The sequence below is a fragment of the Pteropus alecto genome, unplaced genomic scaffold, assembly GCF_000325575.1.
Source record: "Pteropus alecto unplaced genomic scaffold, ASM32557v1 scaffold33, whole genome shotgun sequence".
Taxonomy (NCBI): domain Eukaryota; kingdom Metazoa; phylum Chordata; class Mammalia; order Chiroptera; family Pteropodidae; genus Pteropus; species Pteropus alecto.
In genome coordinates, this window is record NW_006435762.1 from 3,495,632 (window position 1) to 3,518,507 (window position 22,876).

Consider the following 22,876-nt stretch of genomic DNA (forward strand, 5'->3'; position numbering starts at 1 on the left):
TTCTCACATTTAAAAAAGGAAAAATTAGAAACCATTTAAATATCAAACATAAGAGATTAATGTAGTAAATTATGGTACATCCATAAACCAAAATACTCTCAGCTATAAAATGTGTTTACAGGTTTGAGAAAATGTTCTCCATAAATTTCTAAATTATAAAAAAAGTTTATAACAGAAAAAAGGCTCACTGTGTATATTTATTATAATGTAACATAATAGCAAATGTTGATTGTGACTCACCATGTACCAGATGCTCTTTGCTGCATTTTGAGTGTCTTAATTCATTTAAACCTCACCACAGCACCAGAAATTAGGAGCTATGACTATTTCTAACTTGCCCACAAGAAAACTGAGGCACAGAGCAGATAAGCGACTTGGATCTGCCACTGGCAGGTGGAAGATTAGGCCTTGGAACCTGGTATTCTGGCTAAACCCACACACTTAACCACATGTAATTTATGTATCAAGAAACCTTGGAGAAAAAACAAAATTAGGTTGTTTCTGAACGCTGACCGAAACAGGAGAGATGCATCTCTACATGGGCAGAAGTCATCCTCTGAAAGCAGCTCTGTGGGGGGCTGAAGGAGATGGGTTCAAGGCTGGTCTGCCTGGGTTGCTAGGGCTCAGATAAGACTGATATGAAAAACTGAAGTCAAGGATATACAGATCAATCTAAGGAGACTCGGAAGGGACTGAAATGTTTCACCTCAATATCTTAAAGATAATTTAATTTAATCACAAAATGTGCCATGAAAGCATCCATTAGAAAAACAAACAATATACAACTGTTTATAAATCTGAATTTGTGAAGTGATCGACCATTTATTTATTTACATAATAAATAATTTATTTAGTCTATAATGACTGTTTAGGGATCCTTTTAAAAATGAGCTCTCATCCTTTACTTATTAAAACATTCAAAATAAAAGTAAAATGAAAACTAAAAGCTCTTTGTTATAATACAAAATGAAGCCCAGAAAAATCCCAATATTTGTGTAGAGAGATTGGTCATATTTTCTAACTTTTCTTTGGAGATGTTTTCAAAACCATTTTTATTTTCAATTTATTATTCTACATTGTTTTTAACAACAACAAAAAATTGTTTTGCCTCTATCATTTACCATACTTGTCATAAAATGACGGTGTTTCCAGAAGTTCAAATCCACTGACAAATTATGATGATCTGCCGCCACAAAGACTCCTTTTAAAAATGAACTTCAGCTTTTCAAGACTCAAAGAGGTATCCCCATAACATATTAAGTAATGTCAACAGTGTTGAGATAAAAGTATCTTCCCAAGAAGGCTCCTGAGAAATTCTAACATTTTGTTTAAAAACAATATTAGTCACATTACTTTATTAACATATATGTAAATTTGAATTTAAAAATCTGTTGTACAAATTGAGTTATATTTACATACCCATATCTAGAATTTATTTCAAGGCATGTGAACACTATATTCCTTAAAGTATAACGAACACTATTTTCCTCTTCATTGCATAATGGCCTGGGGCCTTGAGCAAACTAAAATAAACTACACTAATTTTTCAGTTGTATGACAAAGCCTTAAATCCATCACATAAATATTCCAAAACCAACTCAGAGCAGTTAGCTGATGGCTGTATCCAAAGCACAGAGGGATTATGCTCCGGCTTTGAGGGAGCTGGGGAAACGCGTTTTCTGACCTTCTGTACCAAAAGGCTCCTTTTCATCTGGTTTCAATTCTCTTGTTTGTGCACCTAGCCATATTTATTATTGAATTCCTGATTTCTTCTTCTTGTTTCATGTTCCATGTTCCAGCGATTTATGAGAAATTGCTGATCTGGATGTTATCTCTGGCATCTAGCAAGTACACAGAGCCCCTTAAGAAGGCCGAGGGAATAAATGTGTTTTGAACTGCACATCGCCCAGGCTGAACAGATGTCCATCAATTCATGAAAATGCCAGCTGAAGATGCTTTAATAGGATGCATTTTTCTTCCTAAACACAACAGTTACAGGGATGTTTTCAAAATTACAGATGTATTTCCCTCTTTGGTGGATGACTGTTGTTAGAAATGATAAGACTTGGTCCTAAAAAAAGTGATTTGTGGAGAAATCAAAAGTGATTTGTGGAGAAGTTTGTTTGAGTTTAGCTCTAGATTGAGCGGTATCTTTTCTATATCAGGGATCTGTCTTGTTTGGTTTGACTAAGAAATGAAATTCGCTAGTGACATTTCAGTTAAATCTAAACATCTCCATAAAGGTGCTCTAGTTTATAAGTGTGTGGGAAATGAGAATTCTTTAATGGTGACCAGCTTTCTCTCGCTTAACTTAGTGAAAACCAATTAGCAATTCTAATGTGCTTGGAGAAAATCATCTAATTAAATAGATTTTGTAGGCTAGTCAAAATATTCAGGAAATTTTCTTTATACTTCTTCTTATCCACTAGACGTGATTAAACACATCTCCAGAAATCATTGCTCTCACTGAACCTTATCTTTCTAGGGAAGGTCTCTGTATTACCAAAATATTATAGCAAACACCTTAGACATGTATACAGATTTCTTAGTAGGCTTAGCGCTTTGTGACTTTGCCCATAGAATAATTTGTAAGTGACTACAGGGTGGGATGGCTGAATATGTCAGGTCCTAATTAGTTAATATTAGATTTTTCATGCATATCCACTTTACTTCTCAGAGTAAAATCAGAAAAGCAACACACGGAATGCAGGAAACATGTAAAGAGGTTAAGGAACACAGTAATAAACAGTGCAGATGCATTAAAAGGTATATAATAGTAAAAGAAAAGAAGTCCTCCTTTTTCATGATAATAAAGGAGAGAATGGATATTTTCCCCTACTTCTTCACACACAAGTTATCAGCTGTGATAGAATGCCTAGAGCAATAAATACGTCTCCAATTAGGTAGTTAAACAAATTAAGCAAGGAAGTAATTAATAAATCAAATGTTCTCTTCTGCATTTCCAAATACTTGAATCCCAGGGTGCTTAAGGAACTAGTTGAAAAAAAAACCCTAAACATTTCTTCTATAAACTTCAAGAATGTTTAAAGGACATATACACATCATTCTTGGCTAAGCAAATCTTTGATTTCCAGGATTGTTCTTTATAGAGCTCATCCATTTAATTTCCAAAACTCAAAGTTAGACATTGTAGGGCACAGAACATTTATTTCAGGGTGGTGGGTTTAAGCATTATTTTCATTTTCCTCTTTATATTTTCCTATTTGTTAACTGTTTTTATAGAGTTTATTTGTATAGTGTTTATACTTCCATAATTTAAGGGAATGATATTGAAAAAAAATCCTTGGTTGCCAAACACACACACAGCATGCCCTTCACAAGTGCATGGCACAATGATGAAGGAACTAGTTTTGTTGAGACAGTTTTTCATAAGGATGGCTACTTACTCTTGTATCTTGTTATCTTGTATCCATCTAGGTTAGGTACCTAAGGGTCTTTTTTAAGAATTTTATTAAAAGTTTAATTCAGAAGAACTAATCCCATACTGAGACATGATTTTTGATAATAAACATTTAAACAAAGCCCAAAAACAAAACAGAAACATTATCATATAAATAGTATACAAATAAAAAACTGTATATTCCCAAATTGTTCTCTCTAGAGTACAGAAGGAACGATTAATCAGAAATGATTAAAGAAATTATTAGGGAAGCCTTGGTTCCATCTAGATTCTTGTATTCTCAGCCTAAATCAATTATCATCCACTGCTACCTCTTGTGTTCTTCGCTGGACCATATCACATGCTAGTCTGAATCTTCACTCAAACATTTCATTTCATTATATTTGCTTGAATTCTTAGTCTTTCTCCAATTATTCAAGTCTCAGACTTTAAGAAACAATGTCTTCTTTAATCATATTGCTAATTGCCAGCTACTTCAGTCTCTAATTATTGTATCACAGACCTTCGCAGATACAACTCTGTTCAAATGCTATAAATGTCCACTGTTGTTCCCTCTTACAAAACACCTTTCTCTCTCCCAGACAATGGTGCAGAGGGGTTTTTAGACTTCTGGACCAGCCAGGCAGTGTTTTCCTTTACAATGAAGTAATAGGCTGTCACTCATCTTTACAGGCGTATTCTGTCTTTGCCCAACACCAGTAAGAGCTTAAAACCCTGCTCTGTTTTACATAAGAAACACAGTCATTCCCAGCATTTTGAGATTTTTAAAAACTGACTTTACTACAGAATTCAAAGAGGAAACAGAGGAGAGGTCTTACATTACACATCCCCAGCACACCGCCGCAAACATCCAAATCAGAGCTAACTCCTCCCACTCTTTAGCTTTGCGGCCAACGGGTCAACAGGGGTTTTCCTTGTCACCCTTCAACTCCCAGAGAGCCCCCAGCCCCACAGGCCCCGTCCTTCCTGCACTCTCTCACCCCCAACACGCATATTCATATGCCCAGTTGTCAGCAAATTAAGTCTTCTTTGTAAAATGGAGATTATGGATAACAATTCTATTTTCTCCTGCTACAGTCACATTAAGTGCTCACAACAAACCTTCGCAACAGGTTTCATCATTCCTAGTTTACCCTGAGGGAAGTCCAGGGTGCAAACGGAGGTTCTCGCTCTGCAGAGCTTCGTCATAAACTACTAGGCTATGTCTGTTTCCTTGTATAATCATAAGATGTCTGTATAACCCTCACATAAATGAATGCAAAATATCCAAACATCAAAATCCAGGCAGCTACAGATACAGGGATGGCTTTTATAATGCAAATCAGGAAATAGACACAGAATTATGTCTTTGTTTGTCTCTGTTTCAACAAGAAAGGAAAACAGCTCAAGGTCAAGTCCAACTTTGAAGCTGTCTTTCTTAAAAAAAAAAAAAAAATGCTAGGTCAGCCTATATACCCTACCTCTCAGTCACATAAAAAGAAGAAATCATTGTCAGGCATCAAGCACGTATGCAGAGTAACACACGTTCTTAACATCCAGCATTTACAAAGACCTATGCTGTGGTAAATAAATTGTGTGGTGGGGCACTAGAAGTAGAAATGCAGTTGGTAAATAACTGGACTTGAGAACTATACAAAGAGAGACTAAGAGAAATCTGTACCTTTATTATCAGTCCTTTTCAAGCAAGGGAACTGGGACTTGCTTGAGATGTGAGCAACCATAGGATATAGAAGGATAACAAAGAATGGACCTGAGTGAAGGAAAAACTGGAGGATTAGGCACACCTATGGGGAAATGCTAGTAAAAGTGAGTCCTAATGTAAACTCTGGGTGTCTTCCCAGGCACCACATTCCCAGCTTTGTTCTATGTCCTTGCACACGACCAAAAAGAGCTTCCATTTTCTAGCCTTTGAACAGAGAAAAAATACAATTGATAATGCAAAAGCTGTTTGTGATGTGGTAACATGGTTTATGCACTTTGGAGGAGAAAGGGGCTCCACAGAAGAATGAGATTACCCATATTCTCTGATGCACTGTAGGTGGAGAAAGGGGCCACCCTCCCATGTTCCCCTGGACTGTAAGGGGTGTATCTGTCCAAATAGGCTAGATTTTGCTGCAGAAACAAACTTTGAAAATATCAGGAGCTTAAAACAACTATGTTTATTTCTTGCTCACATTTATGTATCCATCACAGATTGGCTCACTGGATATCCGGCTCACTAGCGATCAAGGACCCAGACTGACGAAGATGCCACCTCAACATGTGCTTCCACAATCACCAAGGCAGGAAAAGTGGAAGTGGCAAAGTACGCACTGACTCTTAAAGCTTCTGCCCAGAAGGGATGTGTGTCACTTTCCTCTCACATTTCATTGGCCTGAGCAAGTCATATGCTACGTTAACTTCAAAGGGAGTCGGGAACACACGATCTCATCATGTGCTCAGAAAGAGAAGTGGAATGTCTGGGAACATGCCTGATTACTATCACAAGGAATCGTGATGCTAATTTAGTAAGGGATAGGTGGCAGTTTGTCCTCTCTCAATTTCTCTGCCTCCAAAGAAGGCAGAGAATCTGTCCATGTGCCCCCATGCAATGCATCAACCATGTTGGATTAGTTTCACTATTCTTTTATGAAGAAGGATGAGAATTAACATCAGAAACTCTGTACTTCTAACTCTGTGTTTAAAACCCATACACCAATATTGAGTTTAGTAAACTACATATCATTCATTACAAGTGTGGATTTAGTCATTTCCAGGTAATATTTTTAATCATCTTTAAATAAAAATCTTAAGTAACGAGTCATATCAAAAAGTGTTAAGAAAGGGATCATCCTACTTGGATACCTGACGATTGCATTCAAGATCCTTAGTACCTACTCTCACATATTGCTGGTTAAAATATAAATAGACACAATCTTTTTGGAAGGAAATGTAGCAATATGTATCAAGAGCCTTAAATTATCCCTCATTCTTTTACTCAGCAATTCAACTGTTGGAAATCTATCCTAAATGATCCGAAATGTTTAGAAACAAAACGTTATGTTCATTGCCATATCGTTTATAGTAGTAAATAATTTAAAATCACCAAAATGTCCAATAATAGAGAAATGATTTAAACAAATGATTGTAAATCTATATGAGATAAAATTGAGTTTTTGTCCCAATTAAAATTAAAATTATATTTGTTCGGGGTAAAGGGTGTCAAACATATCAGGGTAGGGGGAGGGTGAAATGGGTAAAGGGGATCAAATAGATGGTAACTGAAGGAAACTGGACTTTGGGTGGTAATCACACAATAGAATATATAGATGTCAAATTATATTGTACACCTGAAAGTTATATAATTGTATTAACTAATGTTACCCCAATATACTTAATAAAAAAATAGAATGCAAAAAAAAAAATTATGTTTGTTGGGAAACTGATAGCATAATATTAACTAAAAAAAATAAGGATACACAATTATTCATGTAGTATGATCAAAACTATGTTGACTGTATCTATATCATACAATATAAATTTTTATACGTATTTTGACATCCATTGTGAGCAGACTATCTCATACGATCCCCTAAAAAGACCTGTTTCCTTTTGGATATGATTCATGTTATAAATGCACAACCAAAGGGTGAGTGTTGTTTCTTAATTAATGACACAGACCACCACTAACTTGCTGGCAACATGTGGGTATGTAATGAGATTTTAAGTTGATTTTAGAAAGTTAGAAGATAGCTGTAAAATGTGTATGTACATATGTGTGTGTGTGTGTGTGTGTGTGTGTGTGTGTGTATATATATATATATGACAAAGGAAACACTAGGTAATTCATTTGGCAAAAACCCATTTTCAAAGTTATTAGAATAAATCGATTAGGCATAAAAAGAGTGAGTAAGAAAAGACCCAGCAGACACATTGTAAACACTGAAACTGTTCTGGAGCATGATTCTTGCAGGTGCATATATACTTAAATATGCCTACAGAAAGGTAATCCTCCTAGATATTATGCCTTTAATACACCAATGCATACAAGATTAAGGCCAGCTGTTTTAAAACAATAATAAAGTTTGGTAGTGGTTACTATGAAAAACTTCCGAAGAGAATTGTTATTTCAGCTGGAAATAGAAATCTGAGAAGAAAAATCAATCGATATTTAATAAGGTGAAGGCATATTTGTGAAAATGTTGATGAGTAGTTATTTTCATGGTCATTAACATTGACTCTATGAAGTATCTACTGAAAGCAGACAGATTTAAGACAAATCAGAAAGCACTTCCTATGTAGCAAAGTCACAATACTCTGGAATATAATGCCAAAGAAGTTAGTGTCCCCTCACAGGGTTTGTTTTGTTTGAGGCAAACCTCAAACAAAGGGGAAGATGCTGCCTCTCTTTCAGAGTCTGAGGTGATTTGGTTTGGGCTGGGAATGACTAAATGATTTCTCCATTGTTTTCTCAGTTTGAACAGTCGGTGCCCTGTCTACATTATTTTTCTGACTTTTTTGAGGACAGAAGTAAACAATGACACTCTTTTCAAAAGGAAATCAGAGGGTTTATTTCCAGTCATATTACCTGTAATAACTAATTTTGGATTTAAAAAATATAATACCTTTAGAAATAACTTTGCATACTTATTTTTCTTGCTTACTAAAAGAACTTATCAGAGGTTCATAATCTCTCTTCTAAAAGACTTGGAGACAACTGTACTTTGGAATGTAATACTTTTCTGACTATATAAAGATAATATGGTACAAATGTCACATACTATGCAACACCCCAGTGGAGTCAGGGCAGTATCCTCAATCAAATACTTAATATTTCTGCACTGATACATACAAATATTCACAGTAAGTAGGATAAAGACTACAAATAACCTCACTTTAATTTAGATTACATTTTCCCACCAAATAAATTACAAAAACTTTGGTTTTCAGAATGCACTGCAAAATAAAATAGAATGCCTAAGTTCGAATTTCAGATAAACAACAAATAATTTTTTATTATATATCTCAAATGTTGTATGGAACACTTCTATACTAGAAAAGTTATTCAATGTCTATCTAGAATTCAAATTTAACTGAGTTTCTTGGTTTTCTATTTGCAAAATCTGGCCTTTTGGATTTCAGAATTACAAACAAGTAGTTGTGGACTTCTATCTAGAAATATTCTAATTGAAATACTATTAACAGCTCTTCTTTTAGGAATAGAGTTTGGTTTGGGCCCTTTTAAAGAGAGTCCCACACACACACACACACACACATACACACACACAAAACCCCACTAAGTTTTATTAAATATGCTTTGTATCAATTGAGTGTGTATAAGAGTTGTGAAAAGGCACCCATATTAACAATTCAAGATATTTCAAAAGTTAGAAATAACATGGCTACTTTAAAAACAATTTTAATTTTTAGTTCTTTCCTGTTCCACCTTAAAATTCATCATTTATAAAATATTCCTTTTATAAAATTCATAGAATTGTCCTGTAACAAAGATATAGCTCCATCTAATGGAAAAATGTCCAATTACAGCCCTTCACAGACAAGAATATTTCCATGAAGTGTTAGTAAACCATAAAGTGTGTGTATACTACACACACACACACACACACACACTGGAGGCTTTTCTGTGCCTCTTTTATATATATATATATATATATGGCACAGAATATATATATATATTTTAAGCCAGATGGGACCCAAAGGTGTTTAGTCACAGATTTTGTAAGATCTGCTCTTTTCCTTAGATTTAAATATAAATATATTTCCTAAGCTCATTTTTACTCTATGCCCTATTCACCTACAAAATGTAACCTTCAGGGTATTTCATTTTCTGCCCTTGAGAATTATGTCCTCTTCAGAGGTAGAAAGGGCATTAGCAATGATCTAAACCAGTGGTTTTCTACTCTGGCTGAGTATTAGAATCATCTGGAAAAGTTTAAAAATATTCCTGCCTTGGCCCACCAACAGAATTCATATTTAACTGGTCTGGGTGAGGCCTAAGCTCCCTGGTGATTCTAATGCGTAGCCAGTGGTTAGGCCAGTGAATTCTGAGACAGCCCATATATTTTGCATTTGAGGAAACCAAGCACCATTGAAGGGAATTATGCTCTAACCTGTGATGTTAGAAACTCTGACATATAAGAAATCACAATTCCTCCCTTTGCATTAGAGTGTCCTAACCTACACTTTCTTTTACATTAAAATTCATCTAAGAAAATATATCAGGAAAAAACTCAAAACTCAAAATCAATGACATCAAGTCAGAAATAAGAATTATCTTCACTTGTGAGAATCTAACCTTCAGGTTCAAATTGTTTTCCTTCAGTCCTCTGTCCATTCCATCATCCAACCCGTTGGTGCCTTTGTAAGCTTTGCAAGAGCAAGTCCTGGGTCTGTCTTGTTCAACACTGTAGTCCTAGCCCTGAGTCCTATGTTTGGCTTATGGGAATTCCTCAATAAATATTTGCTAGACTAAATAAATAAAACTAGGGTGACTTGGTTCATGCACTCCTTTCTCCCAGACCAAATCCTCAATTCCTCCTCCCTGAGAAACTGTACAGTCTTTTTGCTGATTCTTGTTTTTTTCTAATTTCCTAGCCTTTTTGCTAATATCTCAGCCTTCATTCTCTCCCAACTACTACATTCTGCATGTTACTTTCAGACTAAATTGCCTAAAACATGGCCTTCATCATTTCATTCCCCTGTCCCAAAACACACATCTCCACTTCCGTTTCTTCCATACTTTCACTCCACCCTAATTATCCAAACTTTTCCCAATTGTTCCCATTCATGCCATGTCCACAGCTCCATTTCCTTCTGCTCATTCATACTTTAATGCCCTCAAGTAATGGAACAAACAAAGGCCATGGAATCAGACTGATAGTAATGGTTTAGATTCCACCTCAGCTATTGAATCACTCTGAGCCTCAAATTACCTCATCCATAAAAATACAATAAATATAATATAAACAGAATGTAGCCCTGGATTTATCCTTTTGCTTAAGTCAATTTGGTTTGAGTTTTCTGTAATTTGCCATCTCATGAGTCTTACCTCTAAAAAAAAAAAAAAGGGAAAAGCAGCCAGGAGCTGGTCTGGCACTCACAGGCAGATCAATGTATTCTGTTAAACATAAAACATGTTACAAAACATTAACATCAGCCAAAGTCACTCTGTGACCATGAGAGAATAAGACAAAAATAAGGCAATTTAATAATCATGTCTGAGCACAAATAAAAACAAAAAGACTCTCCGAATCACAAAAATGATCAAAAATCCCCCTCTTTTCTAGTTAATATAAGAGATTTTTGTTACTTTATTGTTACAACTTTAGCCCTAATTTATTCTTCCCATCTCCTAGGTAAGGTTCATAGAGAAACCCAATCACAGAATTATCCCTATGTTCTGAGAGCACCCAACCTTGAGCAAATTCCTTTTGCGTTAAGCCCTCCCTGAATTATCTAACAGAAGCTGCAACCCAATACAATAAGTCTCTCTCAACATCCTTATAACTGAGATGTCTCTCATAGTGTGCTGACTTTTTAATTGCAACATGCCACCAAATCCAACTTGGTTGGACTACAGGTGTGTTTCTAGAAATCTCTAGACCGATGGGCATCAACATTAAATAAAGCGTTTTGAAATGATTATTAATTCAGGCTCTGGAGCCAAACTTCCTGGTTTCACACTCTGGCTTCTGCACTTGCTGATAAATTACTTTAGGTCTCTGTGCCCTGGTTTCTTCATTTATCAAATGGAAGATAGCAGAGTAGCACAGCGGATGTGTACTGGGCCTATATTTATTAAATGGGATAATAAAAGTATCAACTAAATAAGTTATCACAGGTAAAACCTCAATAAATATTAGCTATTCTTTTTATGAGTTCTGGCCAGAGACTCTTAATATGCCAGGTCTTTTCCTGTGGAAGCTCTCCAGGCCAAGTGCTCAAGGGCCTACAAAGAAATGAATTTGAAGGGGAGCAGAATATGCCAGCCCAAAATATGCCACTTTGGCATATTAATTATTTTGCATTAAAGTTGCTGAGAAACAGTCTGTACAAGAAAGATGCTCTGACCTTTGTTCCCCTGAAAACAGGAAATAAATCTCTCATGTGCCTGTACCAGGAGAGTAGAAGGCATCCTTATCACCAGAGACAGGGAATTTAGGGCTAAGAAGTCTGTATAAACAAACTTTGTTACCTCTTCACTAATTTACTACTCTAAGCCCACACCCCTTTGCTTTGTCAACTCTTCACAAATTTATTGTTTCCTTTTCCAAAAACATATAAAAGTTTCTTGCCTTGGTCACTTCTTTGAGTCTCACATTTTTATGGGATTCCTATACATTGCAATTAAATTTGTTTTTTTCTCCTGTTAATCTGTCTTATATTAATTTAATTATTAGACAAAGAACCAGACAAAGAACCTAGAAGGAAAGAAGGGAAAAGATTTTCTCCCCTACAAATTGTATGCAAAATATCGTGTAAATTGGGCGTGTGCACTTTTCTAGGGAGAGATCTAGAGTCCTCATTAAAAGAGTCCATGACCCACTAAAGGTTACAAAGCTTTCCCTGTGCTGACCCCTATTCCGCCCCCCGCTGCACCAACACTAGTCATTTTTGCTCCAATGTTTTCCCCAGAATGACCCCAAACTAACTCTGTACCAGAAGTGCCCTCTCAGCTGAGGGTCAGAGAGAAAAGACATCAACATAAAATCCGTTCTTTCAAAATTTTGAGTTTATCTCATTAGCCTTATTGTTAAATAAGGATAATTCAAAATTATCTGATTTTATTTTTCCAAAATTTATATTAACTTGTCACACCATTTGGAAGGAAAATCTTTCATTCTGGAAATACTTCAGTTGACATTTCTCGGTACTAATATTATTATACACAAACAAGCCATGTCTTTTTTGTTTAAGGTACTCAAATAAGAATTGTTATAACCAAAGGTTGATTTATATTGGAAATATCTCCCTCTTGAGGGCATTATTTTTTATGCATCAATATATTATAAACTTGAGCACTCTGATTATACTGGTGAGTGGAAATGAAGGAAATTAATACAAAGGTCTTGGGAGACAATTTGGCAACATCTATTAACATTTCAAAACCCATGTGCACTAAGACCTATAGGCAAAAATAGTCACGGAAGCACTATGTGGAGTCACAAAAACTGTAAGCCTCCTAGATGTCCAGCACTAGGTGACTAGTTAATTAAAATATGGCAAAGCAAACAATGAAATAACATATAATTATTAAAATTAAGAAAATCCATATGTGCTGACAGGGATTATCTCTAAGACATGCTTGCACATACATATTTGTACATGTATGAAAATACCTACAGAGGAACATCAGTTATTGCCTCTGAGAGAAGAAATGGGTCATGAGGGTTCAGGGAGAAGACATACTTTTCACTGTATACCCTTTTACATATAAACTGATTTTTAAACCATCTAAATGTATTATCTGTAAATCAAAAATCCAATAAGTTAAAAATTTTGTAGTTTTTGAAGTAGAATTTATATACAAAAAGGGCACAAATCGTTGTGTAAAGGACAACAAAATTTTACAAAGTTAACATACCCATATAACAAAAACTCCTATCAATGAAAAAAGCATTACCAGTATATATTTAAAAGAAAATCCCAGACCTTTTACCTGGAATACAATAATTACATCCTTATCTGCGGGGGACATATTTCAAGACCCCCAGTGGATGCCTGAAACCAAGCCAAAATCCTATATGTACTATGTTTTTTCTACACCTACATACACACCTATGATAAAGTTTAATTTATAAATTTGGTACAGTTAGAGATTAACAATAATTAATAATAAAATAGAACAATCATACTAAAATACTATAATAAAAGCTGTATGAATGTAGTCTCTTTCTTAAAATATCTATTGTACTGTACTCATCTTTGTTCTGGCGATAATGTCAGATGATAAAATATGTGATGAGATAAAGTGCGGTGAATGATGTAGGTAGGTACTGTGACATCACATTAGGCTATTATTGACCTGATGATGATACATAACAAGCACTTTATAACCTCTCTTTGGCATATCCAAATTGCCAGCATCACTACTTTTGAGCTTTGGGGCCTTTATTAAGTAAAATAAAGGTTACTTGAACATAAGCACTGCAATACCTGGACAGTCGATCTGAAAACCTAGATGGCTACTAAGGGACAAATGGGCCAGTAGCATATACAGCTTGGATATGATCGACAAAGAGATGTTTCATGTCCTAGGCAGGACGGAGCAAGATTTCTTTATGCTACTCAGAACCGTGTGAAATTTAAAACTTATGAATTGTTTATTTTCCATTTAATATTTTCTGATTGTGGTTGACCGCAGACAACTGAAACTGGAAAGCAAAATTGTGGATAAGGGAGAAGACTGTTGTATTTAAGTATGTATCTCCTGTGAAAGAAATTTAATCTAAAATGGGACCAGAGTGTATGAGATGGAAAATCTTATACATTCACTCTCAGGAAAATGAAACTTAGGAACTGAGAGACTGATTTCCCATAAATGCTTGATTTACAGAAGACAGAAACTTATCTCCTGACTAATAAATATCCACCAATAATCTCTCCCTACTCTCAAGCCAATGAATTTACTGCTTGGACTCTGCCTCGACTTGCCCCACTTTACATTCCTTGTCCATAAATACAGCCCACCCCAAGTCCTCAACAGACTAGCCTGTAGCTTGCTACAGCATGCATTTCTCATACTGCAATTCTTCTGCTATTTCTGAATAAACTCAATTTCTGGTAATTTGAGCTTACCTTAGTTTGCCTCTTTATTTAGGCTGACACTCTTAACAGATAATAACATAACCTAAATACTATTATCATACCCAATAAAATTAACAATAATTAAAAATATTTGATGATTAAATTTTTAAATACCCAGTTCATGTTCAATTTCTTTGCTTATTTTAAAAATGTCTATTTACATTTCATTTGTTTGAATTATGATCCATAAAGGCCTGCAAATTATATTTGATTGATTTTTCTCAAATCTTTTCTGTAACAATCCCATCCCTTTGGATTAATGCTACTTCTTTGTTGTTGAGGAAACTGGTTATCTTGTAGAATTTCTCACATATTGGATATGGTCGATTGAATTCTAGTGCCATTTAACATGTTGTCCATTGCATTTTTTATGTCAGTAGGTAGACCTAGAAACTCAATGTTTCTTGAGTTGGTAAATAAAAGTGCTCTATGATACAGTACGTTTGGGAAATGCTGCATATTTTTGTACACCAATGAACTGAGATTCACAAAAAAAGATCTGAGAAGTGAGAAAATATTTAATTTTGCTTAACCGAATTTCCCCTGGGTTTTGTTGTTGTTGTTGTATATCTATTATATACACATGAACTAGAGTCCTGTTTTACACATACTGATAAACACTGGAGTAGATCTGAATGATCTTCTTTGAATTCTATGATTTTGCATGGTGCAAGACACTGCAGATGCCCATAAAATTTTGATAGGTCAATCAAGCAGATATTTATTGTGTTTTCTATTTAAAGAGTACTGTACTTGAAAACACTATTCCTGTCTCAAGAAATAAGAATGAATTCATGAATCGGCATATGTTCAGGAAGTAAACGCACATGCTCATTTAAAGCCTAAGTTAGCAAAAAATGGGCTGTGTCTGTTGTAGAGTCACGGAGTGAAAGGGCTTGGTGGGGTTCCCAGGGGAAGCTCCAGTGGCCAGGTCGGCTTTGGAGTTCAGCAACAAGAACTGGCAGGAGGTCAGAGCTGAAAAAGACTCCAGAAATCGTCTGGCCTAGTCTCTTCATTTAGAGGACACAAAGCCTGAGAACAGATAAGACACTCAGAATTTAGGACTAAAACTCAGATGTTCCTGCTGCTAAACTTAGTGAGACTCTGGGTAGGTCTTGAATTCAAGATTATTTTTTGATAGGTAAACTGTTATGTTTTCTCTCTGGAAGCTTTTAGGATTTCTCTTTATCCTTTAGGGTTCTGAAATTTCTTCAGGATGTGTCTAAGCATGACTGTTTCATGCATCCTGCCTGGCATACAATAAATACAGTCAGTTTTTTTAATAAGAGGATCCAGGTTTCCTTAGGCCGAGGGAAACTTCTGTTCCTTGCATTTCTGTTTCTGGGTTAGTTGTTTGAATTCGTTCATCTCAATTGTTTTTCTTTGGTGTTGTTTTATTCATTTTGGGGGTGATCCTTGGTTGATCCTTCCACACTTATGAAGTTATGTTAATTACCTGGCTTGAGATTCTTTTGTAGTTATATGGGTTTGTTTACCCAGAAATGCACACAGAGATAACTTTGACCGTGTGGTATTCAGTCTAGCGAGGGAGGAAAACGACTGAACTGAAAATTTGGTTAAAGTGTCAGAATACCTGCAGTGCAGTTTAAGAAAAAAGAAAAGATAGTGGTATTAGTTTGTGTGCCCCTCTCCCAACTTCAGAAGCTGCCTTTGGCTCCTAGGGTTGGGCTGAGAAAAGGGACAGAAAAGTTCTGACTTAAGACCTGCTGTTTGTCACACCTGTCAGAATAGCTAGCAACAAGTGTTGATGAGGATATGGAGAAAAGGGAACACTTGTGCAGTGTTGGTGGAATTGTAAATTGGTGCAGCCACTATGGAAAATAGTATGGAGTTCCTCAAAAAATTAAAAATAGGATCTAGCAATTCCATTTCTGGGGAAAATTCAAATGACTGAAAATTTACAGCTTAATCATAGACAAGGGCTTAATACAGAGGCAGCTTCAAAAAATAAAGACTAAAAGATCAAGAATCCCTTACATATAATAGAGATATAAAGAAAAAGAAATGCAGATGGTCCTTAAGTGATACTTAACCTCACTCACAAGAGAAATGTAAATTAACACTATGTCTCACCTATCAGGTAGACCAAAAAACTCAAAACTAGGCGATACAATCTGTTGGTAAATCTGTGGGAAAATGGACATTTTCATATCCTGTTAGTGGTAAGGTAAAATGATACATTCCCCCGTGGAGGGAAATGGCAATGTATAGTGAAATTATGCATTCCTTTCTCTTTTGACCTAGGAATCTCACTTCTAGGAATCCACTCCAATGATTTAATGGCAAAAATAAGAAAAAGCCTGGGTACAAGGCTTTTAATTCATCACTATTCACTGCAGTAAGTTTGTAACAACTCAAATTGCCCATCAGTAGGGAACTGGTTGGATAAACTACAGTATGTCCACACACAGAAGTGATCAATTGATTCCAGGATACTAAGTGAAAGAAAGTAACATGGAGAAACATGAGTACAGTAAGCTAACACTTAACTAATGGTGCATATCTTTTAAAAACATGAATGATAAACCACAATTTTTTAAATGGCTACCTACAGGAGGAAGCAGAATGGAGGGGACTAATACAGGAACTAGACTTCTTTAAACACAACATAAATTATGTTAAATAGATTTTACTCGTCTCAACTAACCTGCCAATTCCTTGAAGACATGCCTATCTCATTTGGCAGTGTACCCGGGCCCTAGTACATAGTGTTAAATTAATTTAGAATTTTAAACATGTGAACAGCACAGATGTTTTTGAGATTAGTGAAGGAATGAAGCAGTTAGTGTTTCCAACACTTGATCCTCACTCTACATTCTCCACTGGCAATTTTACCTATTCCCACTGTTTATTACTACTTATGTGCCTAAGACTAACATCTTCACCTAGATTCTTTTAGACCTATATATTCAACTTCATGGTTGACATTTTCTGGACCTCAAATTCAGAATGGCCTAAATGAAAAATTTCCCCTACTCTTGCCTTCTTCCATTGTGATCAAACTCAGCAAATGTCATTATCTAGCCAGTTATGTCACTCCTCCTTTACCACTGATGTTCATCACCAAGTCCCATATATATTTTATCCTGAGAAATCTCTAAAATCTACCAACTTGTCCCCATCTCCAACATCTTAGCTTTATCTACCATCAACAGGACACTGCCATAGCCTCCTGCCCCCTTGCAGGCAGTATTTCCCCACTGAAAACCATTTCCACCAGGATTAAAACATGGACTTCTGTATTGCATGGGCTGGTTTCTGTCTACCTTTCAAGATTCTTCTTATAACCACTCCATGCCAGATTCCAGTGTTCTGGGAACTTTACCAAGCTGTTCTCGTCCTGAACACCCGTTTTTTCCCTTTACCCAGGTATTACCTTGCCTGTTCTAGGTCAGCTCAAACACTTCCTCAAAGCCTTCCTTGACCATGTCAAACCTCTCTTCAATTGACTCGTTTTTGATTATTTGGACAGTTTCCTTCACCATATCGTTAACACATCAGGTTGAGTGTTTACTCCATTTATCCACAATGCTCAGCAGAGGAAGCACACAGTAGGATTTGGTAACTTTGGTAGAAAACATGAACAATTCAAAGAATAGGAGAGTTAGGTTAGGAAGTTATTACCAAGTATCTGGGAAAGAACTGAAGAGTTGCTACATTAGGGCAGTATGTTAACAATGGAGAACTCTTAAAAAATAATCAAGAGTTAAAACTCATTTCAAACACTCCCCAAACCAATTCTGTTTGGTTAGAATAATCAAGACCATTTGGCAACATTTCTACTGGTACCAGGGACCATGGCTCATCTAAGCACCCAAGGTATTGACACCACCACTTTGGAAATCAAAGAAATTTATATGGTGCTAGCACCTTCCTCCCATTATTCTCATCTGCTGCAACCTGGATTTTGCCAAACCATTCTGCTTAAAGAACTGTCAAAGGCCAATTTATTTGGGGGAAAAGGTTCATCAATTGAGTTTTAAGTAACAGATAACCTACATTTTTAGAATGATCAGCAAGGATTAAGGAGAAAAGATTCTAATTGTCTGAGTAAATTATAATTTTTCAGACAAGGAATATGTAAAATTTAGTGGGTAAGATAGGAATTCAGATTTGATGGTTTTGGGTTTCTACTGCCTACAAGGAATCTGGTTGGAGATCTCTAAAAGGCAATTAAACCCTGGTTTAGAGCAGTATCATGTTCTTCCAGAGCCTTTATTCTAATTAGAAAGTTAACATCCTCTGAAGCAGAGGGCACGAATGATTCAATACTGAGCACTGCACCTACATGCAAGAACCGTTCTAAGCACTCGACAGCACATTTACTAACTGCACACAAATATCTGAGACTGTCAAAAGTTTTAAATGTTTTATGAGTTATACCCCTAATTGTGCTTCATTACTTCCTATACAATGCTACATATTTTTAACCTGATAACATTTGTAAAAGCAATAAACTTCAGAAATCCTGGAAAAAATTCCATTAGCTATATTTAAATATTGCTTACAGAAACTATCAAGGATAGCCAACATCATGTAAACAGCATACATTTAAATGAGACAGAAGCTTAACGTAGAGTACATTACTTTTTATTCACTGATATACTAAGCCCATCTCTAGATGTTCTCTTGTATGTTTCATTTGGTTTCATAAGCAAAATCCTACAGAGGGCAGCTTTGTCTAGTCCTCAGACTCAGATCCGTCTTCATCTTGACTAATCTGGAAGTAACGAAGTTCGTACGTTTCCTTGTCAGATGCAACCACACGAAGCCAATCACGAAGACTGTTCTTCTTCAGGTATTTCTTGGTAAGATATTTCAAATACCTTTAAAATAAAATCATCAATTTCATTAATATAATACCTACTATGGAAAAGTTTACCATATAGAAGATGTACACTATTATATTAATCTTCTGTGTTCCCAGTTCCCTCCAATACTTTATTTGCATTAACCATTGTATAAGATTGCTAGGGATATAAATAAGGTTGCCTTTCAACCCCAATTAGCATCAGTTTATACCCTATAAAACCCTTATTCTCCCATCTCCCTAAAATAAACTAATATTCTTATATTGGAAGCCAGTATGTAGAAGAGCAGCACAGAGCAGCACCTTCTTCAGTCTGCCAGATTATTTTTTTAAACTAAACAGTTTCATTCTTCAAAAATTTCTTATACTAATATGTCAACATTCCCTATACTATTAACCTCCCCTAACCTCAACCATGTTGGAGCAATAAGCAACTTGTCTACAGCACAGAGCCACTCACAAGTTCAAGATTATCAAGTTTTGCAACTAGCATGTAAAAAGCTTATAAAAAGCTTTCAGCATGGTTTAACTTCATCACTCCAGCCGCTCCCTTCCATTTACACTTTACAGCAATTCCTTACTACCAATCATTCCTCAAGCCTCCCTGCCCTTTGTTAATGCTGCCCCCTCTGCTAGGAATAAATCATTCCACAGGAAACGCTATCTCGGGTTCTCTGCAAATATTTGTGCCCTCCTTATCTCTACTTTCAATACAGCAATCACAGAATTGCTTTTTGTATTTATCTGCACGTCTGTAAGATCCTCAAGGATATCACCTTTCATTTCTGAATCCCTAGTGATTATTTTACATACAATTTGGATTACAGGGCCTATGAGTGACTGGACAAGAGGTCTAGACATAACTTGCCTGTATTCTCCAAATAAATTACTGACAACTAGCCTACGAAAGTGGTATTATTAATAACTTATATAGGCCTTGTAAAGTTCAAAGTACTTTTCAATACATGTCACTGACCTCATCAACATACTATTCTTGCATATAGAGAATAGGATTTAATTTTCTATAAAATACTCAATATCATAATTTCACTAAAACATTATAGAAAACAAATACCAACCTTTTTGAGAACTGTTTCTCAGAAACGACTGTGATTTTATTTTTGACACGTTCAATGTGAACAACATTCCCAAGATTTCCAGTTTTTCCATTGACTTTAACTTTCTCCCGTAGAAACTGTTCCTATTTTAAAACAGAAAAAATGCACAACTAGGGAAGAAAACCCTAGATATTCACTAGGGAAGGTACCCTAGGAATAGAGCTTAGGTTAAAATCAAATATTACATTATTTAATCATTATTAAGAACACTACAATGATAAAAACTGAATAGTGATACTTACAAAATTTCCAGAATCAAAAATTCCATCTTCTACTGGATGAGTAAGGTCCAAACCAAACTTCCAGACTGACCTCTTAGGCTTCTTGACTTTCTGCTACAGAAAGTTAACATAATTATGACTCTCTAAATAAAATCAATTTATTCACTCGATATACAATCTGTAATAGTGCAATGATCATACAATGTACCGAGATTATATACATAATATGGTGCACAATTCTGAAGTTGCTTAAGATCAGATATTCCTTTTAAAAACAAACCAAGCTGTCTGAAGGCAGGATCCTCTTTTACTTGGTTTAAACCAAGTTTTTGTAAAATCTAATGGAAATTTCCCATTCCCGGGTCTCACAAATGCCAAAACTCAAGAAAACTAAGTATATGGTTTTGTTCATCAAGATCCCAAAACAATTTTAAAAACATCAGCTATTTCTTCTTCCAAATGAACCTGTAAACTATTTTTTTGTAAAGAAAATTGTGTTGGAATAATACAAGAAAAGCTTCCAAAGAATCCTATTTTGACAAATGGAAAAGATTACGAGGATCAATCTACATTCTATAGCAAGGTAGAACTAGAAACATCCACCTAGGTTGGGTTGTACCTCTAGACAAGCCCACTTTGTCCAATTTATCGAGAAATGTTTTATGAGCTCCCCTCCACCACTGATGTCCAACTTTAAATGACCAAGTACTTGTTTCTATAGTCAGGTTCCGCTTTACTACTGCTATCCCCATTGTGGCTGGGGAACAGATAGTACACCTAATCCAAACTCAATTACATGCTAGAATAGGATATTCCAACTCAATGTACAGAGAATTCAGCCCCTATGTTGTTATAAGCGAGCAAAAGGAAGGGCGGGGGAACCTTTAGTCTGGTAAAGATTTTTTTAATTTTAAAAATGTAACAAGTTTTCCACACCTAAAATTTTTAGATCGATACCAGGTAATTAGGCTATACAAGTAAAATGGAGCTGTGGCTACTAAAAATATGTATCCACACAATGTAATGAAAACAAACAAATCACTATTTATCAGAGGATGTCATCTCTAAATTATAGCCACCAAAGTGGATATCAAGTACTACCGCCAGTTTGCTTTTAGTTGAGGAACTTGTGTCATCCCCCCAAAAAATTTATCCAAAATTTGGAACTTGTATTAGATTACTATGAGCTGGTTTAACTGGGCAATATAAGCTCTATTGGGGCTTTAATTTAGGAGTTGGAAACACTGCCTTGTGGAACAGATAATCCCACGTGGTTCATGGCCTCCATGGGCATCGCCAGTTCTGTATATAACCCAGCAATTTTATCCTAACACGTTTTTTGGTAAATGTCCGACACACACCTAATTTTCCAAATGCTCTCTGGACCGGTTTTAACATCTTACTGGTTGCATGATCAATAACTTATAATCTTCGAAGCACATTCGTGTGGCTTGTACCTTTACAATAATTCCCTGATGAAGTAATGAAGAAACTGCTTCCCCAACTTAGTTCTAAAGTTCTCTGGAACTTTTGTAATCGGGGCTATCTCGGGAGTGGCGCGCGTCTCGAACCTCCCTCCGCCCAGACCCGACCGATTACCCCCATTTCCTAACTAGAGTAAATAAATACGGTAGCACCAGCATTACCAAGCGCGAGGGATAAAATAAGCCAAGTCTCGTCTGTCCCACCAGCTCCGTTCATCGTCGTGCCTCCTTCCCTACGCCCCGCACGACCACCCTTCCTAAGCCAAGGCCGGGCCCAGCTCCAACTCCACCAGACTGCATGGCAGTCGCCAGAAATTTTGGAAAAACTTAGAGCCGTAACATCTTGGTTGTATTCCTGACCCAGCCTCCATTTCTACCCTCCCTCTATCTCTCAACGAGAAATCCCCAACTCGCCAGATGCGAAAATCATCTACATTGGGGTAAGACACTCCCTGAGAAACTACGCACACTCACCGGCGCCATGTTGAAAGGCGGCCGTGCGATCAGAGAGGAAGCGGCAGCGCACTGGCACGTATTTATATCTAAGCGTGCTGCGTCACGCGTCGAGAACGTAAGATCTTCGCCTAGCGGAAGAGAAAGAACTTGGGGAGGAGCGCGGAGGCCAGTAACCCAGGAAACCGGGGGAGTGTAGGGTCAGCAGGCAGTCAGGTTTTCTGGAAGCGCCCCCTAGCGGCAGTGGTTGAAATGATTCACGGTTTTCCGCTGGTGACGACAAGCGCGCGTTAACTACAGCGGCCCCGCAATTACCCGCACGCAGATACACACACCCGAGGGATGTAGGAATCTTTTACTGATCTTCTGGGTCTTCTTTTCGATCAGGGCAAAGCATTGTCTCAGATCGTTCTGAGATCAACTGTATCTTACTACAATTATAGTCCTTTAGCAAAAAAGTTATTTCGAGATCTGTTTTGTTTATGCCTTATTTTCTAAATGACTGTTGAGGGAAATCAGTGTTTCGGGGAGTCAAAATAAAC

At 36.3% G+C, this 22,876-nt stretch overlaps 1 protein-coding gene across 2 annotated transcripts; it reads right to left on the reverse strand.

Moving 5' to 3' along the window:
• Positions 1 to 18,816: 18,816 nt before the first annotated feature.
• RPL22L1 (ribosomal protein L22 like 1) lies at positions 18,817 to 22,483 on the reverse strand. Of its 2 annotated transcripts, none has more exons than XM_006910829.3 (4): positions 22,356 to 22,483; positions 20,419 to 20,508; positions 20,138 to 20,259; positions 18,817 to 19,074 (listed from the first exon to the last, which is right to left on the reverse strand). In XM_006910829.3, the coding sequence occupies exons 1-4, from the start codon at positions 22,362 to 22,364 to the stop codon at positions 18,930 to 18,932; spliced, it is 366 nt and encodes a 121-aa protein (XP_006910891.1). In that variant the 5' UTR covers positions 22,365 to 22,483; the 3' UTR covers positions 18,817 to 18,929. The 2 variants fall into 2 exon arrangements, with proteins under 2 accessions (XP_006910891.1, XP_006910890.1); XM_006910828.3 differs by having other exon boundaries at positions 20,419 to 20,511; positions 22,356 to 22,482.
• Positions 22,484 to 22,876: the final 393 nt, after the last annotated feature.

What these genes read in the sequence shown, in the direction of transcription:
- RPL22L1 (XM_006910828.3), bottom strand. An exon ending in TTTTTGATTCTGGAAATTTT is followed by an intron (nt 20,260 to 20,418) that starts GTAAGTATCACT and finishes GTTTTAAAATAG; the next exon opens with GAACAGTTTCTACGGGAGAA. An exon ending in GAGAAACAGTTCTCAAAAAG is followed by an intron (nt 19,075 to 20,137) that starts GTTGGTATTTGT and finishes TTTATTTTAAAG; the next exon opens with GTATTTGAAATATCTTACCA.